The 21,254-nt window shown below is 42.5% G+C and overlaps 1 protein-coding gene across 10 annotated transcripts in view; it reads left to right on the plus strand.

The window, feature by feature from the left end:
* Window positions 1–21,254, plus strand: part of LOC106968330 (protocadherin alpha-C2) — a 195,817-nt gene that overhangs the window by 59,309 nt on the left and 115,254 nt on the right. The window contains exon 1 of one of the 10 annotated variants that reach the window (XM_053222077.1): window positions 200–4,124. The exons of 7 other annotated variants lie outside the window; for them this stretch is intronic. In XM_053222077.1, coding sequence (XP_053078052.1) covers window positions 1,719–4,124 — 2,406 coding nt within the window. In that variant the 5' untranslated portion in view covers window positions 200–1,718. Of the gene's footprint in view, window positions 1–199; window positions 4,125–6,309; window positions 11,349–17,637; window positions 21,222–21,254 lie in introns of those variants that run through there. 2 more of the 10 variants (XM_053222061.1, XM_053222081.1) reach the window with 2 other exon arrangements.

Genomic DNA, 21,254 nt, shown 5'->3' on the forward strand with positions numbered 1-21,254 from the left:
CTCTAACCTCTTTTTAAATATTTTTAAATCAGAGATGAATCAGCAAAATCATACAACAAGCGGTTCCCCGGGTTGCTCAGTCAGTTAAACATCCAACTTTGGCTCAGGTCATGATCTCACAGTTTGTGGGTCAGGCTGTGGTCATGTCAGGCTGTGTGCTAACAGCTCAGAGCCTGGAGCTTGGTTCAGATTCTGTGTCACTCTCTCTCTCAAAGATAAACATTAAAAAAAAATTAAATCCTACACAAAATACTCAAGCTATAATGATCTTTATTCTAAATAACTTTCTACTTTAAACTTCCATTATATTCTCTTTTGACTCCTTTAATTCCAAGTCTATATGAAAAGACAGAAGACACATAACCAAATTACATCTTCATGCAATGAAAACTTGTATCAACAATTCCCATTTTCTACTTGGTGTTTTATGAAATTGAATTTACACAAACAGTAAAGTCATTTGTCATTTGGTTGAATTGTTTGGTTATTTTCTCCATATATATTTAGCACAGTATTAGGTACTTACAGGAGTTAATTAGAAATTATTTCCCTTGTTATGGATGAACTTATGATCCCAAACCCAGAATTGTTTCAACAAGGAACAGGTCAGCTATTTTCATGTATATATCTTGACAGATATACATAAACCAATGTTGGTGACTTGGAAATACCAATATGGCACACACATTTTCATGGTGGTTTTTATTTATTTCATTGAATTACAATAAAATTTATTTTATAATTGAAAGACACCTTCTATATCATTAACATAAAGGTTTTGATACCTCACATTTTGATTCCTCACATAATTTTTGATACCTCACATAATACTGTTAACAATGAAACTTACCTGATAAACCATGTGTGTCAAATATAATTTCATCTACATCCATAGACATTTCCATTATGAATTCTGTTTTAAACATTAAATTTGAAAAATATTTTTGTTTTTCAAAGGATATAGGATTGTAACAAAAACAAATGTATATAACAAAAATAATTGGAATTAAATAGATATGAATAGAAGGCAAGTGCACATAGATAAGAACACAACATGCAGAACTTAAAGACTAAAGAGTTGTTATTAAAATCTCAAAATGGTCTTTGAGTTTCCTAGCAGCCAAAGTAACAAGAGAGACTAGAAGTAAAACAATTCAAATTGGATAACATTTTGATATGAGAAGTAGTATCTTTAGGAAATGTTTAACCCTACCTTTTCATAAGGCTACCTGGAGAATTAAAGTCTGTGTGTATTTATGTAGATAAGTAAAATAACAATTTTATAACTCTAAATCAAACATAGGAACAAAAATTTCAATTTCATATTAAGAATAAAATGCCATTTTCCACATACCATCGGTTTCAATATAACTTATAAGTGTTCCTAAATAAGCACTTTGGAAATATTATTTTGGGAGTAAAATAATATGAAAGGTGTGAAGTTTATTATATTTTTCTCTTTAAGTAAAATTCTATAATGTATGGTGTAGTGTACAGTACTCACTATTCAGGCGCAAGGTGTCGCTCTTTACTTGGTGGAAGTAGTTCTTTCAAGGGTTGGTCTGACCGGCCAGGAACGCCCCGTACAAAAACGACTCCATCATGCCTAACGCTACTGTTAAAGGATTCTTTGAAACTTCTCAAAAATTCAGCTAGATTTTTAACCCTTAACTGGAGTCTCTGGTACTGTAAGTGTGAGAACCTTATTTTGGAAGTCAATGTCGTATGCGATGTTTGACTCTCAAAGAAGGGGATTGCGCACTCGGCGTCTGCTGCTGTCACTTCTGCTGCTCACAGTCTGGGAAGCTGGGAGCGGCCAGGTCCACTACTCGGTCCAGGAAGAGGCCAAACACGGCACTTTCGTGGGCCGAATTGCCCAGGACCTAGGGCTGGAGCTGGCAGAGCTGGTGCCGCGCCTTTTCCGGGTGGCGTCCAAAGGCCGCGGGGACCTTCTGGAGGTAAATCTGCAGAATGGCATTTTGTTTGTGAATTCTCGGATCGACCGGGAGGAGCTCTGTGGACAGAGCGCAGTGTGCAGCATCTACCTGGAGGTGATCGTAGACAGGCCGCTGCAGGTTTTCCATGTGGAAGTGGAAATAAGAGATATTAACGACAATCCACCAGTGTTCTTTCTCAGAGAACAAAAGCTGCTGATTCCTGAATCTAAGCAACCCGAATCTCATTTTCCTCTAGAGGGAGCTTCTGATGCAGATATAGGAGAGAATGCTCTATTGACCTACAGACTAAGTCAAAATGAGTATTTTTCTTTACAACTACCAACACATAGTAAGCAGACTAAAAGACTGTCGCTTACATTAAAGAAATATCTGGATCGAGAGAAAACTCCAGAACTTAATTTGCTACTGACAGCTGCAGACGGGGGAAAACCAGAGCTCACTGGCACCGTTCAGCTTTTCATCCACGTCTTGGATGTTAACGACAATGATCCAGAATTTGAGCAATCAGAATACAAGGTGAGATTGATGGAAAACGCAGCTAAAGAAACTTTTGTGATAAAGCTAAACGCCACAGATCGAGATGAAGGAGTCAATGGAGAGGTAACATACTCCTTGATGTCAGTTAAACCCAATGGAAAACTCTTATTTACACTAGATGAAAATAGCGGAGAAGTGAGGGTCAATGGAACTTTAGATTATGAAGAAAACAAGTTTTATGAAATTGAAGTACAGGCTACAGATAAAGGGAATCCCCCAATGGCAAGTCACTGTACAGTCTGGGTAGAGATCTTAGACGCCAATGACAATGCCCCTGAAGTCACCTTGACTTCCCTGTCTCTCCCTGTACGAGAGGACACTCAGCCCAGCACGGTCATTGCGCTGATCAGTGTATCCGACCGTGACTCCGGTGCCAACGGACAAGTGATCTGTTCTCTAACGCCCAACGTACCTTTCAAGGTCGTGTCCACGTTCAAGAACTACTATTCGCTGGTGCTGGACAGCGCCCTGGACCGCGAGAGCGTGGCGAACTATGAGCTGCTGGTGACCGCACGGGACGGGGGCTCGCCTTCGCTGTCGGCCACGGCCAGCGTGTCCGTGGAAGTGGCCGACGTGAACGACAACGCGCCGACATTCGCGCAGGCCGAGTACACGGTGTTCGTGAAGGAGAACAACCCTCCCGGCTGCCACATCTTCACGGTGTCCGCGCGGGACGCGGACGCGCAGGAGAACGCGCTGGTGTCCTACTCGCTGGTGGAGCGGCGGGTGGGCGAGCGTGCGCTGTCGAGCTACGTGTCGGTGCACGCGGAGAGCGGCAAGGTGTACGCGCTGCAGCCGCTGGACCACGAGGAGCTGGAGCTGCTGCAGTTCCAAGTGAGCGCGCGCGACGCGGGCGTGCCCCCGCTGGGCAGCAACGTGACGCTGCAGGTGTTCGTGCTGGACGAGAACGACAACGCGCCCGCGCTGCTGCCGCTGCCTGGGGCGGGCGGCGCGGGCGGCGCCGTGAGCGAGCTGGTGTGGCGGTCGGTGGGCGCGGGCCACGTGGTGGCGAAGGTGCGCGCGGTGGACGCGGACTCGGGCTACAACGCGTGGCTGTCGTACGAGCTGCAGCCGGCGGCGGGTGGCGCGCGCAGCGCGTTCCGCGTGGCGCTGTACACGGGCGAGATCAGCACGACGCGCAGCCTGGACGAGGCGGACTCGCCGCGCCAGCGCCTGCTGGTGCTGGTGAGGGACCACGGCGAGCCGGCGCTGACGGCCACGGCCACCGTGCTGCTGTCGCTGGTGGAGAGCGGCCAGGCGCCCAAGGCCTCGTCGCGGGTGTTGGCGGGCGCCGCTGGCGCGGAGACGGCGCTGGTGGATGTCAACGTGTACCTGATCATCGCCATCTGCGCGGTGTCCAGCCTGCTGGTGCTCACGCTGCTGCTGTACGTGGCGCTGCGGTGCTCGGCGCCGCCCAGCGAGGGCGCGTGCGGGCGGGGGAAGCCCACGCTGGTGTGTTCCAGCGCGGTGGGGAGCTGGTCGTACTCGCAGCAGAGGCGTCAGAGGGTGTGCTCTGGGGAGGGTCCGCCCAAGACCGACCTCATGGCTTTTAGCCCCAGCCTTCCTCCAGGCCTGGATAGAGAAGTCGAAGGGCAAAGGCAGGAGGCAGGATCAAATCATCCTGGGCAGGTGAGTTCTATAGATTCCTCTTCTTTTGAAGTCTATGTTAAATTTTGAAAAATACAGTTTATTTCATAGAAAAATTTAATGAATACTCTGTTTTGAGTATTAATGTTTTAAATGAGTATGAAGTTTTTAAAGAACAATTTCCTTTAGTGAAATGTCAAATGGGATAAAAATCCAATCTTAATCATGAGAAGAATCAGGTTTTTAGCCAATAAATGTCCCTTTTCTCCTAATGTTTTGGTATAAAATAGTGAAAGAAGATGTTTCTCCTCTCATCACTTTATGAGCAACAATTTCTAATTTTCTTTTTTTAATTAATTTTTTAAATTTACATCCAATTTAGTTAGCTTATAGTGCAACAGTGATTTCAGGAATAGATTCCTTAATGCCCCTTACCCATTCAGCCCACCCCCTTCCCACAACCCCTCCAGTAACCCTCTGTTTGTTCTCCATATTTAAGAGTCTCTTATGTTTTGTTCCTCTCTCTGCTTTTATATTACTTTTGCTTCCCTTCCCTTATGTTCATGTTTTGTATCTTAAAATTCTCATATGAGTGAAGCCATATGATATTTGTCTTTCTCTAATTTCGCTTAGCATAATACCCTCTAGTTACATCCATGTAGTTGTAAATGGCAAGATCTCATTCTTTTTGATTGCCGAGTAATACTCCATTGTGTGTGTGTGTGTGTGTGTGTATATATACATATATACATATATATATATATATATATATATATATATATATATATATCACATCTTCTTTATCTATTCATCTGTCTATGGACATTTGGGCTGTTTCCATACTTTGGCTATTGGCAATTGTGCTGCTATCAACATTGGGGTGCACGTGCCCCTTTGAAACAGCATACATGTATCCCTTGGATAAATACCTAGTAGTGCAATTGCTGGGTCGTGGGGTAGTTCTATTTTTAATTTTTTGAGGAACCTCCATACTGTTTCCCACATTGGCTGTGCCAGTTTGCATTCCCACCAGCAGTGCGAAAGAGATCCTCTTTTTCTGCATCTTCGCCAACATCTGTTGTTGCCTGAGTTGTTAATGTTAACCATTCTGACAGGTGTGAGGTGGTATCTCATTGTCGTTTTGATTTGTATTTCTCTGATGATGAGTGATGTTGAGCATTTTTTCATTTGTCAGTTGGCCATCTGGATGTCTTCTTTGGAGAAGTGTCTGTTCATGTCTTTTGCCCATTTCTTCATTGGATTATTTGTTTTTTGGATGTTGAGTTTGATAAATTCTTTATAGATTTTGGTTACTAACCCTTTATCTGATATGTTGTTTGCAAATATTTTCTCCCATTCTATTGATTGCCTTTTAGTTTTGCTGATTGTTTCCTTCACTGTGCAGAAGCTTTTTATTTTGATGAGGTCCTAATGGTTCATTTTTGTTTTTGTTTCCCTTGCCTCTGGAGACATGCTGAGTAAGAAGTTGCTGTGGCCAAGGTCAAAGAGGTTTTTGCCTGCTTTTTCCTCGAAGATTTTGATGGCTTTCTGTCTTACATTTAAGTCTTTCATCCATTTTGAGTTTATTTTTTGTGTATGGTGTAAGAAAGTGGTCCAGATTTATTTTTCTCCGTGTCACTATTCAGTTTTCCCAGCACCACTTGCTGAAGAGACTGTCTTTATTCCATTCGCTATTCTTTCCTGCTTTGTCAGAGATTAGTTGGCCATACTTTTGTGGGTCCATTTCTGGGTTCTCTATTCTGTTCCATTGATCTGAGTGTCTGTTTTTGTGCCAACAATTTCTAATTTTCAATGACCTACCTAGACCACTTCATTTCATCTCTAATCCTCACTAATGTAGATAATCACTATGGATCATTTCAATTTACTCATCCTCTTTGTCTTTTAACACAGCCTTTTACTTTTATATTTTCACATTATTAGGTTGCTTGAGTTTTCTCAGTTCAGCCTTGTGTCAAAGATTGAACATTAAGTCTGAAAAGATTTACCTTTCTTTTTCTGTGGCATTAAACATAGATCATACATTTATTGTCCATTAAATAATCTTTAGTTTTGCCTCAACTGATAAGTTAAAACCTGTTCTCATATTATTTGCAGTTAAAAATTAGTCTTGCATTTTTGTATGCTGTTTTCATTGACATAGTGTAATTAAAGGTTCTGTTGATTTATTTTTTTAAGTTTTTAATGTTTATTTATTATTATTATTATTATTATTATTATTATTATTATTATTTTGAGAGACAGAGTGTGAGGGGGTAGAGGCAGAGAGACACGGAGACACAGAATCCAAAGCAGGCTCCAGACTCTGAGCTGTCAGCACAAGAGCCCCACACAGGGCTCGAGGAATGCAAGATCATGACCTGAGCTGAAGTCTTCTGCTTAACCCAGTGAGCCACACAGGCACCCCTGTTGATTTTTTTTTTAAACCTGTAATGGGCACAGATTTATCTACAACACACTCAAACAGAACTCCCATATTTATGCTTGCAAAGTTTACTAGGCAAATAAAGTTATTCATATTACTCAACCAAGTCTTCAAACTTGCTGGAGACATACACATAGCGCTATAATATCTGCAATATATGCTAGTTGGCAGTCTTTCCTAAGCTTTGTGAATTCATATAGAAAGGAAAATGTTAAGTCTATTAAAGTGAAATGAAAATTACCATTTTGACTCCTCTCACATTTTAAATGTCCTGTCTTTAAATGCTTTCTCTAGTGCTTGTAAAATTTTCTTTCTATGTGGTATAATCACATCTGATGATTCTATCAAAGGTTGTTTACCTCTAGGTCATTCCTCTAATTCAGTGATCCTTAGCTATATGCAGGGTGGCACAATTGCTGATCTCTTTGAGAATTTAATGAAATTCATATGTGGCTATTCTCCCTTTAAAATTATAGGTTAAAATTTCTTTATTTATAGTAGGTAATTAAAATAAAATATAAAATGTCTCAGACTTAAAAGATTAAGCCATTGTATCATTTATGCAACTTTGTAAATATAATAAATGTGAATGTAGGGCACACATTATTATCCATCTCCAAATGAAGTTCTTAGAATGACTCAAGGTCATTTAAATTTAAGAAACAAAGACATTAGAATGATTTAAGTATATGTTAAATTTTTGTAAATTATTACTTTTATAGTACAAAAGTAGTTGATGCACATTTTTAGATAATTCCAAATTACATGGACTATTTTCTACAAGTTTGTGTCTTTTATACTTATTCTTAATTTCAAGATTACATTCAGTGGTATAAAATTATAATTTCAACCATTTTCTAGTTTAGTTGTTTAAGTATTAAGCTAATTTTATATGTTCCTATCTTTTTAGTAATTTAATTATGTCTAATGGTGTGTAAGGACTACATAACACACTACTTTTTCAGTAAAGTTTCTTAGCAATCATTGTACATTGACTATTTTTGAAAATGAGAGATAGAAAATGAAGAAGTATGGTAGTGATATTAGACAATTTAAATAGTCCAATAGCATCAAAAAATTTTTTTTGGTTAATTAAGAGCCAGTTTTATAGTTGATTTAAGTTATCTTATACTTGTAGAACCATTATTGATTATTTTTTTCTGGTTCAATAAATATTTCTTATCTCAGTTCCTTTTGTTATTATATGTAGAAGGAATGGTGACCGATCATTGACTTTAAAGATTTTGACTTGAATTTTAATGAGCTTATACACTCTGTATTTAATTGCTCACAACTAGCTGTAGGATCTTATCTGTGTTGTGTTTTCCCTTAAAGGTGCTCTTGATTTAATTAATCAGATTATGAAAAGTCCTTTCTTTCTCCCTTGCAATCGTAGTCACCATTCTGACATTCTGAAGAGAAGCATATTTTGAGTGACTACTAACTGGCCTGATGGGAAAATTTTTAAAGGGAAACCAGAAGTTCATTGTAAAGTTGATATTCTTTTGATTTTAGTTATTGAGACTGGGCTCCAAAACATCTCACCAGTTCTTTTCATATTAGGCCTCCACTTCTACTTTAGACAGTTGTGAAATTTGGAGGCTTTGATTCAACATTTTACAGGAAAATGCTTTCCTTCTGCTAGAATAAAACTTCACTGGATCTGTACCCAAACCTCATTTTAACATGTTATGGGAATGAGAGCAGTTGTATGCAAAGTCATCACATTTGAGTATCAAGGAGCCAAAACAATGACATGCTTCATATTTATGTTGAATTCTCATATTTACCAGAAGTATGAATAAAATAATTTATATGAAATATTCAGTTAATAGACATATCTTAGTTTCTTTTTCTTTACTAAATGAGGGATTCTTGAGTTTTCCCTAAAGCCCTACAATTAAGTGCTTGTGAAGGAGAAAATGCACTACAAGTGGGAATTGTAAGCAAAGTAAAGTCGAAGGTGATGTATATTATTCTTTGTTTTGTTCTCCATGATAGGCAAAGAGTAGCTTTTTATGGCTATTTTATGATAGACTTTGAAGCAGAATATTTAATAATCTGAAGAATAATGGAAATGATTGTGCTTTGTTACTTATATCATATACATTAAATAAATAGTCATTTACAAACGATCCATGAATATATCCAAAAGTCAAAAAACTTAAAGTGTCCCTTTTTGGCTAAACCAAAAAGGACCTCAGGATCTTTCTTGTACTTACATAATCAGTCACATGATGTCGCTGTACACTCAGAAGGTGGAAAAGGAAAACTTTGTCTCGCGTTCAGCTTCCAACCACTGGCAGAATAGGATCGACTCCATATTGACCGGAACGCTGGGTAAATTTTATCAAACATATAGCTACGGAAAGGAAGACTGCTCACAAAGGTTACCAGGCGAGCAGTCCCTTAAAACTAACAGTCCCATCTCAGAGATCTCGTTAACTACAATGGTGTTTTCCTGGAGAGGAGGCCCAGGAGCCCGGCGATTGCTCCTGGCGCTTCTGCTCCTTGCAGCTGGGAAATCTGGGAGCGGCCAGGTCCACTACTCGGTCCTGGAGGAGGCCAAACACGGCACTTTCGTGGGCCGCATCGCGCAAGACCTGGGACTGGAACTAGCGGAGCTCGTACCGCGCTTTTTCCGTGTGGCATCCAAAGGCCGCCGAGACCTTCTGGAGGTAAATCTGCAGAATGGCATTTTGTTTGTGAATTCTCGGATCGACCGAGAGGAGCTCTGTGGGAGGAGTACCGAGTGTAGCATCCACCTGGAGGTGATCGTGGACAGGCCGCTGCAGGTTTTCCATGTGGAGGTGGAGGTGAAAGACATTAATGATAACCCGCCGGTGTTCAGAGAAGTAGAACAAAAGGTACTTATCTCTGAATCTGCACCTCTGGATTCTCATTTTCCTCTAGAGGGCGCTTCCGATGCGGACATCGGCGTAAACTCTCTTCTGACCTATAGGTTAGGTATAAATGAGTATTTTACTCTTAAATTAATAACGAAAAACGATAAAAGTATATTGCCTGAACTAGTTCTACGGAAGTCATTGGATAGAGAGGAAACGCCAGAACTTAATATATTGCTGACCTCCCAGGATGGCGGTAAACCCGAGCTAACAGGATCTGTTCAGATTAAAATAAGCATCCTGGATGTGAATGACAACGCTCCGGAGTTTGATAAGCCTGGCTATAGAGTAGTGTTGTTTGAAAATGTCCCAAACGGCACGAGAGTGATTCAATTAAATGCTTCTGATCTAGACGAAGGGGTCAATAGAGAAATTTCCTATGCAATCAGACTGATTTTGCCAGTGAGTGAGACATGCATGTTTTCAATAAATGCAGAAACAGGTGAAATCAGAATTTATGGGAAATTGGATTTTGAAGAGAATAATGAGTATGAAATTCAGGTTAACGCCATTGATAAAGGGATTCCTTCCATGGCAGGTCACTGCACAGTCCTAGTGGAAGTTCTGGACCTGAATGACAATACCCCTGAGGTAATGGTTACTTCGTTGTCTCCCCCGGTGAGAGAGGATGTTCAGGTGGGCACTGTCATCGCCTTGATCAGCGTGTCCGACCGTGACTCTGGCGCCAACGGGCAGGTGACCTGCTCACTAACACCCCATGTCCCCTTCAAGCTGGTGTCCACCTTCAAGAATTACTATTCGCTGGTGCTGGACAGCGCCCTGGACCGCGAGAGCGTGGCGAACTATGAGCTGCTGGTGACCGCACGGGACGGGGGCTCGCCTTCGCTGTCGGCCACGGCCAGCGTGTCCGTGGAAGTGGCCGACGTGAACGACAACGCGCCGACATTCGCGCAGGCCGAGTACACGGTGTTCGTGAAGGAGAACAACCCTCCCGGCTGCCACATCTTCACGGTGTCCGCGCGGGACGCGGACGCGCAGGAGAACGCGCTGGTGTCCTACTCGCTGGTGGAGCGGCGGGTGGGCGAGCGTGCGCTGTCGAGCTACGTGTCGGTGCACGCGGAGAGCGGCAAGGTGTACGCGCTGCAGCCGCTGGACCACGAGGAGCTGGAGCTGCTGCAGTTCCAAGTGAGCGCGCGCGACGCGGGCGTGCCCCCGCTGGGCAGCAACGTGACGCTGCAGGTGTTCGTGCTGGACGAGAACGACAACGCGCCCGCGCTGCTGCCGCTGCCTGGGGCGGGCGGCGCGGGCGGCGCCGTGAGCGAGCTGGTGTGGCGGTCGGTGGGCGCGGGCCACGTGGTGGCGAAGGTGCGCGCGGTGGACGCGGACTCGGGCTACAACGCGTGGCTGTCGTACGAGCTGCAGCCGGCGGCGGGTGGCGCGCGCAGCGCGTTCCGCGTGGCGCTGTACACGGGCGAGATCAGCACGACGCGCAGCCTGGACGAGGCGGACTCGCCGCGCCAGCGCCTGCTGGTGCTGGTGAGGGACCACGGCGAGCCGGCGCTGACGGCCACGGCCACCGTGCTGCTGTCGCTGGTGGAGAGCGGCCAGGCGCCCAAGGCCTCGTCGCGGGTGTTGGCGGGCGCCGCTGGCGCGGAGACGGCGCTGGTGGATGTCAACGTGTACCTGATCATCGCCATCTGCGCGGTGTCCAGCCTGCTGGTGCTCACGCTGCTGCTGTACGTGGCGCTGCGGTGCTCGGCGCCGCCCAGCGAGGGCGCGTGCGGGCGGGGGAAGCCCACGCTGGTGTGTTCCAGCGCGGTGGGGAGCTGGTCGTACTCGCAGCAGAGGCGGCAGAGGGTGTGCTCTGGGGAGGGTCCGCCCAAGACCGACCTCATGGCCTTCAGCCCCAGCCTTCCACAGTCGGGAGACGATTGTTTAAATTCTTCCAGTGAAGTAAGTCATTGATATTATTTAAGCATATTTGTTTTCTTTAATAACTTTTTGTTAGCGTATAAATAATCTTTTCTTTTTTCTTTGTGTTATCTTTTCTTTTTAAATTCATTTATTTTGAGAGAGAGAGAGAGAGAGAGAGAGAGAGAGAGAGAGAGAGAGAGAGAGAGACCAAGCAGGGAAGGGGCAGAGAGGAGAGACAGAATCTTAAGCAGGCTCCACGCTGTCAGCACAGAACCCGAAGCGGGGCTGTAGCTCACAAACCCTGGGGTCATGACCTGAGTGGAAATCAAGAGTCGGTTTAGCCTAACGAGCCGTCCCGGGGCACCCCTCAATTGAATCTTTTAAAGTGTATTTTACATCTTGTAATTTTTTTACCGCAAAAATATCCAGAGGTTTTTCTGACTAGAGAATAAAAACTTAAGTCATTCAGCCTGGTAGTGAAGGCCTTAAACTTTCCTGCCTTTGCCTACTACTATCTCACATATCTTTAGTTAGAACATGAAATATAGCATCATTCCATCAATAATTTTAGTCATATATGGTATTGAAATACACCACCTAGGTGGTTCCCTCCATTGTAGAAGTGTAGGTATACTCTTTATGAAAGAGTTCCTTGAAAGATAACTTTTCTTTAAAAAATTTTTTTAAAGTTTTCATTTATTTTTGAGAGAGAAGAGACAGAGCATGAGTGGGGGAGGGGCAGAGAGAGAGAGAGAGAGAGACACAGAATCCGGAGCAGGCTCCAGGCTCTGAGCTGTCAGCACAGAGCCGGATGCAGGGCTCAAACCCACAAGCCGTGAGATCATGACCTGAGCTGAAGTTGGACGCTTAACTGACTGAGCCACCCAGGCACCCCAAGATAGATAACTTTTCAACTGGAAAGTGTTCCCTTTGGAGAGATAAGTATGAATAAATGAGCAGAGTTTGCTCTAGTGAATGTGTACTTGAAGGATGGAGCAGGGGAGATTCTGAAGGTAGGAAAACTAGTAAAGAATTTTTTTATTGTACTTTAGATATCAGGTAATGGAGACAAATCATGACAGTCAAAATGGATTGAAAGAAACATGTACAAGAGGCATTGGCAAAGTAGAGGCAACCTAATAATGACCGATTCACTACAAATCATAAAAGAAAGACAAAAGTAGAGGACGACACTAATGTTTTTAGTTTGGTCACTTAGGAGGATGAGATTGCCAGTAACTGAGATGCAGGGTACAGTAGGAGAAACAGTTTGTGTATGGTTGTTCAGCTACCAAATGGAGAGAAACATTTAAGAAAATATTACTTTTGTGGTTCTTGGAGCATGCCATTATGATTGGAAATGTCATTTTGATCTGGAACTCAGGGGAGATTATAAAAGTAGATTTGGGAGTAATTCCCTTAGAGAACAACCTATGAAAGAATTAAATCAGAAGATATACATAACAAAATGAAATCAATGTGTCCAAGTAAAGAATTTAGGTGAATAGGTGTGTTAGTTCCTGGGGTTGCTGTAGCAAATTACCAAAAACTGGCTGGCTTAAGACAACAAAAAATTACTTTCTCTCCACTCTGGGAACCAGAAGTCCAAAATTAAAGTTTTGGCAGGGCTGTACCCTCTGGAGCTTGAAAGGAAAATGTGTTATCTCTGATATCTCCTGATGGCTATCGGCATTCCTTGGCTTTTGGCCACACCACTCTGTCTCCCTGGTCACATTGCCTACTTTTCTTCTTCTTTTTTATTATTATAATAATTTATAGTTTTATATATTCAAAATCTGAGTGTATCCATTGTTTATAAATGTAGATTCATGATTACAAGTCAAATTGGGTAGTATTTATAAGTATGATCTATATCAAAAAGGTAAAAGTATTATTTATTATACTTATTATATAGCAATTTAATTTCTTTTGGACACAATAGAAACATATTTCTAGTTACACTCTTGGTTAAATTTATATTCCTTAGTGATGTGTTTATCCTCTGGAGTTATTACCGAGCATCAAAAATTCAGAGGAGAGGTTGAGGCTACATCTAAGACTTTAGTCAGAGAATCCAGTCTGTAATTATTGGGATGTCCATTACTCTTTTCAAAGCTACTATTTTTTCCCTGAATTTTGAGCCTTTAATATGGGCACAAGATTCTCCAAAATTTGAAGATTAAATTTTTTGCTTATGTTTATCTTTTTGATCCTTAAAACATTTAAAATGATTTTTTGAGGTGTAAAACTTGTTTGTAAAGAAATACACAATGTTAAGAACTGTGTAGAATAAAAAGTGTAAGCTTCAAATGCTGGTAAACATTAACAGTTGGAGCCTATATTTTCAGATCTTTTGTCTGTGAATTAATAGGTCAAATTATAGGTATTCTATATAAGTACTTTTGTCACTTTTGTTCAATGATTCTGTCTCTATTTTTCTTCAAATGGTTTTTCAATTTGAACCCATTGCTAGAATAATTGTATAACATTAAAAAAAATTTAAAGTAAAATATCCTGTTCATTGCCACTATCACATAATTTTTTGACAAAAAAGTTTTATTTTTATCGGACTTTGTGCATATAATATTTCCAATAAAACAAAAAGTAAAAAATAAAAAATAATATATTATAAACATGCATATATAATGATTGTTTTTTTAATTCCATTAAGTAATACCATTATTTTTTATCGTCCCTGTATTTATTTTATTTTAATTTAAATTTTAGGTAGTTAACATACAGTGCAATATTGGTTTCAGGAATATAATTCATTGATTCATCACTTACATACAGCACCCAGTGCTCATCACAACAAGTGTTCTCCTTAGTACCCATCAACCCGCCTAGCCCATCTCCCATCCTCCTCCCTCCATCAACCCAGTTTGTTCTTTATCATTAAGATTCTCTTGTAGTTTGTTTCCCTCTCTTCCCTTCCCCCTCCTTCCCATATGTTCATCTGTTTTGTTTCTTAAATTCCACGTATGAGTGAAAGAAATCATATGGTATTTGTCTTTCTCTGATTGACTTATTTTGCTCAGCATAATATATTCTAGTTCTATCCACATCATTGCAAATGGCAAGATTTCATTCTTTTTGATGTCTGAATTACATATTTGTACATATATACATATCTTCTTGTCCACTCATCAGTCTGGACATTTGGGCTCTCTCCATAGTTTGGCTATTGTTGATAATGCTGCTATAAACATTGAGTTGCATGTACCCCTTCAAATCTGTATTTTTGTATCCTTTGGGTTAATACCTAATAGTGCAATTGCTGGATTGTAGGGTAGTTCTATTTTTAGTTTCTTGAGGAACCTCTATACTGTTCTCCAGAGTGGCTGCACTAGTTTGCATTCCCACCAACAGTGCAAGAGGATTCCTTTTGCTCTGCACCCTCAACAACACCTGTTGTTTCTTGTGTTGTTAATTTTAGCCATTCTCACAGCTGTGAGGTGGTATCTCATTGTGGTTTTGATGTTTATTTCCCTGGTGATGAGTGATGTGGAGCATCTTTTCATGCATTAGTTAGCCATCTGTATGCCTTCTTTGGAAAAGTGTCTATGTCTTCTACCCATTTTTTAACTGGGCTATTTATTTTTTTGGGTGTTGAGTTTGATAAATTCTTTACAGATTTTGGATACTAACTCTTTATCAAATATGTCATTACAAATATCTTCTCTTATTCTGTAGGTTGCTTTTTAGTTTTGTTGATTGTTTCCTTTGCTGTGCAGAAGCTTTTTATTTTGATGAGGTCCCAATAGTTCATCTTTGCTTTTGTTTACTTTGTCTTCAGCGACATGCCTGGTAAGAAGTTGCTCTGATTGAAGTCAAAGAGGTTTCTGCCTGTGTTCTCCTCCAGTATTTTGATGGTTTCCTATCTCATATTTAGGTCTTTCACCCATTTTGAATTATTTTTGTGTATGGTGTAAAAAAGCGGTCCAGTTTCATTCTTCTGCATGTTGCCATCTAGTTTTCCCAACGCCGTTTATTGAAGAGACTGTCTTTTTTCCACTGGATACTCTTTCCTACTTTGAAGATTAGTTGACTATATTTTCGTGGATTCATTTCTGGGTTTTCTATTCCATTCAATTGGTCTATGTGTCTGTTTTTGTGACAGTACCTTATCTTTGTAATACAGCTTGAAATCCAGAATTGTGATGCCTCTAGATTTTTTTTAAGGTTTGCTTTGGCTATTTGGGGTCTTTTGTGATTCCATACAAATTTTAGGATTGTTTGTTCTAGCTCTTCGAAAAATCCTGGTATTTTGGTGGTATTTTGACAAGGATTGCATTAAATATGTCAATTGCTTTGGGTAGTGTAGACATTTTAACAATGTTTCTTCTCCAATCCACGAGCGTGGAATGCTTTTCCATTTCTTTGTGTCCTCTTCAATTTCTTTCATAAGTGTTCTATAGTTTTCAGAGTACAGATTTTTTATCTCTTTAGTTAGGTTTTTTCCTAGGTATCTTACTATTTTTGGTGAAGTTGCAAATGGGATCAATTCCTTGATTTCTTTTTCTGCTGCTTTGTTATTGGTGTATAGAAATGCAACAGATTTCTGGATGTTGATTTTATATCCTGCGACTTTGCTAAGTTCATATATTAGTTCTAGAAATTTTTTGGTGGAGTTGTTCGGGTTTTCTACATACGAGTATCATGTCGTCCGCAAGTAGTGAAAATTTGACTTCTTCCTTTCCAGTTCAGATGCCTTTTATTTCTTTTTGTTGTCTGATTGCTAAAGTTAAGATTCCCAGGACTATGTTAAATAGTAATGTTGAGAGTGGACATCCTTGTCTTGTTCCTGACCATAGGGGAAAGGCTGTTGGTTTTTCCCCATTGAGGATGATATCAGCTGTGGGTCTTTCATATATGGCCTTTATAAACTTGAGGTATTTTCCATCTATCTCTACATTATTGAGGTTTTTTTTTTAATCAAGAATGGTTGCTGTATTTTGTCAAAACATTGCCTCCTCTTCTGAATATCATCTTCTTCATATGTTTGTTTGCCTTATAAGGATACATGTGATTGCACTTTAGGGCCTACCTAGGTAATCGAGGCTAAGCTCCTTCTCTCAGGACCCTAAGCTTAATCACATAATTTTCCATAGAAAGTAATATTTTCAGGTTCCAGGGATTAAGATGTGGGCATATCTTTTAGGGGAGTTGCAATTCAACCCACTATAATAAGCTAAAAATCACAAGGTAATACAACAGACAGCTGAAATAAAACTCAAAGTACAATACATCAAGTAAATGTTAGAAGTTTGAGGGGAAGAGGAGGAGATAAACAGAACAAACTTCCCCCCGAAGAAGTAGAAAGTTTAAATGTGTGTGTGTATAATATGTATACCTGTGTGTGTATACATATTTAAAGACACTTGAGTATTTTTGTAGTGTGAGGAAAAGAAGCAAGTAAAGGAGATACTGAAGATGAGGCAGATTAAGAATGTAGATAAAGATGAAAAGTATGAAGGATAATGTTTTAAGAGGATAAGATTGGCTTTAAAAGTAGGGACCACTTTTCCTTAGTAGGCAATGAAAAAATAGAGAATATAAAGAAAAATGTTGATATAAGAAGAGAGCCATTAAATTTATGTTTGATTACTTATCTCTCTGGGTAAATTATCTGAGAATGAAATGGTGGGAATGAGGCTGGGAATTTGAGAAGAGAAAGAAGAAAATCTAGAAGAATCTCTGTATGTAGGAGGAAAGAGTTATGAATTCAATTGAGAGCCCAGTCAAGGTAAAGGTGAGAGTAAGCTTGTAGGGAATACAGAGATGATGGTGAAGTGGCATCCCTAAATGGAGAAGCTCAATAAGAGAGAAAATGAGTAGTTAGGCTGTGTATTGGAAGCTAAGGGAAATGTTAGAGGAATAATGTAAGTAGTTAAGTGCTTTTGGGGTGTCTGACGTATTATAAATAGTTGATCATATAATCAAGGTTAGGTGGAAAGGAAAGGGAAACAGGATGGAGCTTGATAAACAAGAACAACAGAAAGAATCGAGGGACTGTTCCCACTATAAGAGTAAAGCTATGTTAATAAAAGTAATGGAACATGAGAGGAGGATGAGTTTAAGAGAATATCAAATATACTACCCAAATTTTCACAGATGAGCAAAAATACAAAAATGAACTCAACTATCGTTTCCTGCAGATTTGTGCATAGAACAGGCAAGATAATTGTTGGAGCTGTACTGCATCTTTTTTTTTTTAATTTTAAAATGTTTATTTTTAAGAGAGAGTGAGAAAGTCACAGCGCAGGTGGGGGAAGAGCAGAGAGAGGGGGAGACAGGATTGGAAGCAGGCTTCAGGCTCCAAGCTGTCAGCACAGAGCCAGACGTGGGGCTTGAAGTGGTGAACCGTGAGATCATGATGTGATCTGAAGTTTGATTTTTAACCGACTGAGCCACTCAGGAGCCCCTGTACTGCATCTTTCATAGTCCTATTTCACCTGGAACTTTTTGGCTTGGTAAAGATAGTTGTAGCAGTAGGTAAATGTAAAATTTTCTTCCTTTCTTCCTTGCTAAAGATGTGTTAGCATCTACCTGTTGATTTTTGGAGTATCAGTCAATTTAAATGATAGTAAGTTTTTTTTCCAGTGATGGTGTGCAAGAGAAGAGGGAAGTTTAGCTTATTTGTAGTAATCTAAATTCCATCAAATAGATAGGATGCTACTTCTTGGCATGTTTTATACAAAGAGAAATTTAAAGCATTGTTATATTTTAATAGTCTAAATTATTGTGTTTATGCACCAGTGTGCTCCCATACAAACTCATACACACATTGACAGGACACTTCCTTTAAATACAAATATTGTATCCACATTTCACCGTCATATTTAGGGGAAGTTACAAATACAGTATATTTATTTAAAATCTGGTATATCACTTATTAATATTTTTCACAATCATTTGTTTTCTTCTTATAATTGATTGTGTTTCCATTTTGAGTCAATGGCTGTTGTGTGAGCAGTTATAAATAAATATTATAGGAAAAAGATATTCCCAAACAAAACCCCCAAAACTAGGCAGAACTGGAAACTGATTTCCAAAAGTAAATGCCGAAACTTCCTCTTTCAAAATTCTGCATGAAAGTTTCTGCAAAAATTTATTTGTGGAAAAATGGAATTCATCGACAAATTTTCAACTAGCATCCAATAAAAAGAAGAATGTAGTTATTTACTGTCTCTGGAAAGAAAGACATTTAATCTTCAGTTGGGTATTTGCAGTGAAAAACCTCACGAAATGCAAAAAAAAAAAAACCCAACCCTACATCAACGGAAAATAGAATACTGAATCATGTTTACAGTTACAAATTCATGCGCTTGGTGTCGCTCTTCACTGAGAACGTTTGCCTGAAGAACGTGCCTCCGCTTCTTGCGTCCTGCAGAAAATTTGGCAGATAGTGGAAAACCTCTAGTGAATCCTTCCCCAATAGAAGGCCGTGAGAATCAGTTTGCGGTAAGGTATTACATATACATTAAGCTACCTTTGAATCCTTTTGAGTGCACCATGCTGTTTTCCTGGCGAGGAGGCCCCGGAGCCCTGAGTTTTCTCCAGTCGCTTCTGCTGCTCACAGCCTGGGAGGCTGGGAGCGGCCAGATCCACTATTCGGTCCTGGAAGAGGCCAAACACGGCACTTTCGTGGGCCGAATCGCACAGGACCTGGGGCTGGAGCTGGCAGAGCTGGTGCGACGCCAATTCCGGGTGGTGTCCAAAGGCCGCGGGGACCTACTGGAGGTAAATCTGCAGAATGGAATTTTGTTTGTGAATGCTCGGATCGACCGGGAGGCGTTGTGCGGGCGGAACGCGGAGTGCAGCATCCACCTGGAGGTGATCGTGGACAGGCCGCTGCAGGTTTTCCATGTGGAGGTGGAGGTTAAAGATATTAACGACAACCCGCCTGTGTTCCCTGAAAGTAAGAAAAGAATAATCATTGCGGAATCTAGACCCCCAGAAACTCGGTTTCCACTAGATGGCGCATCCGATGCAGATATTGGAGTAAACTCAGCCTTGACCTACCGAATCGATCCCAACGACTATTTCGCTTTGGACACACAAAACAATCGTGAACAAACGTCTTCGTTGTCACTTGTGTTGAGAAAATCATTGGACAGAGAGCAAATTCAGGAGCATAGTTTATTATTGACAGCCAATGATGGGGGTAAACCGGAGATGACCGGCACAGTTCAGCTGCTGATCGAAATTCTGGATGTGAATGACAATGCCCCAGAATTTGACCAATTCATTTATAAAGTGACGGTATTAGAGAACGCATTTAATGGTACATTAGTGATCAAGCTAAACGCCACAGATCTTGATGATGGTGCGAATGGAGACATAAGCTACTCATTTAGAAGGCCTGTATCTCCTGCAGTGCTGAATGCATTTATCATAAATCCTAACAGTGGAGAAATTAGAACAAAGGGTAAACTAGATTTCGAAGAAAAGAAATTGTACGAAATATCGGTGGAGGCAATAGACAAGGGGAATATTCCAATGGCAGGTCATTGTACCATTTTTGTGGATGTACTAGATATAAACGATAATATCCCACATATTACCATCACTTCTCTGTCACTCCCGGTACGAGAGGATGTTCAGGTGGGCACTGTCATCGCCTTGATCAGCGTGTCCGACCGTGACTCTGGCGCCAACGGGCAGGTGACCTGCTCACTAACACCCCATGTCCCCTTCAAGCTGGTGTCCACCTTCAAGAATTACTATTCGCTGGTGCTGGACAGCGCCCTGGACCGCGAGAGCGTGGCGAACTATGAGCTGCTGGTGACCGCCCGGGACGGGGGCTCGCCTTCGCTGTCGGCCACGGCCAGCGTGTCCGTGGAAGTGGCCGACGTGAACGACAACGCGCCGACATTCGCGCAGGCCGAGTACACGGTGTTCGTGAAGGAGAACAACCCTCCCGGCTGCCACATCTTCACGGTGTCCGCGCGGGACGCGGACGCGCAGGAGAACGCGCTGGTGTCCTACTCGCTGGTGGAGCGGCGGGTGGGCGAGCGTGCGCTGTCGAGCTACGTGTCGGTGCACGCGGAGAGCGGCAAGGTGTACGCGCTGCAGCCGCTGGACCACGAGGAGCTGGAGCTGCTGCAGTTCCAAGTGAGCGCGCGCGACGCGGGCGTGCCCCCGCTGGGCAGCAACGTGACGCTGCAGGTGTTCGTGCTGGACGAGAACGACAACGCGCCCGCGCTGCTGCCGCTGCCTGGGGCGGGCGGCGCGGGCGGCGCCGTGAGCGAGCTGGTGTGGCGGTCGGTGGGCGCGGGCCACGTGGTGGCGAAGGTGCGCGCGGTGGACGCGGACTCGGGCTACAACGCGTGGCTGTCGTACGAGCTGCAGCCGGCGGCGGGTGGCGCGCGCAGCGCGTTCCGCGTGGCGCTGTACACGGGCGAGATCAGCACGACGCGCAGCCTGGACGAGGCGGACTCGCCGCGCCAGCGCCTGCTGGTGCTGGTGAGGGACCACGGCGAGCCGGCGCTGACGGCCACGGCCACCGTGCTGCTGTCGCTGGTGGAGAGCGGCCAGGCGCCCAAGGCCTCGTCGCGGGTGTTGGCGGGCGCCGCTGGCGCGGAGACGGCGCTGGTGGATGTCAACGTGTACCTGATCATCGCCATCTGCGCGGTGTCCAGCCTGCTGGTGCTCACGCTGCTGCTGTATGTGGCGCTGCGGTGCTCGGCGCCGCCCAGCGAGGGCGCGTGCGGGCCGGGGAAGCCCACGCTGGTGTGTTCCAGCGCGGTGGGGAGCTGGTCGTACTCGCAGCAGAGGCGGCAGAGGGTGTGCTCTGGGGAGGGTCCGCCCAAGACCGACCTCATGGCCTTTAGCCCCAGCCTTCCTCCGTGTCTGAGTTCTACAGAGGGAACAGGTGAAGGAGAAGCTGATTCAGAACGTTTGAAAGAGGTGAGTTCGTATTTAAAACTGTCTTACTATTTT

This window comes from Acinonyx jubatus, chromosome A1, assembly GCF_027475565.1.
Source record: "Acinonyx jubatus isolate Ajub_Pintada_27869175 chromosome A1, VMU_Ajub_asm_v1.0, whole genome shotgun sequence".
Taxonomy (NCBI): domain Eukaryota; kingdom Metazoa; phylum Chordata; class Mammalia; order Carnivora; family Felidae; genus Acinonyx; species Acinonyx jubatus.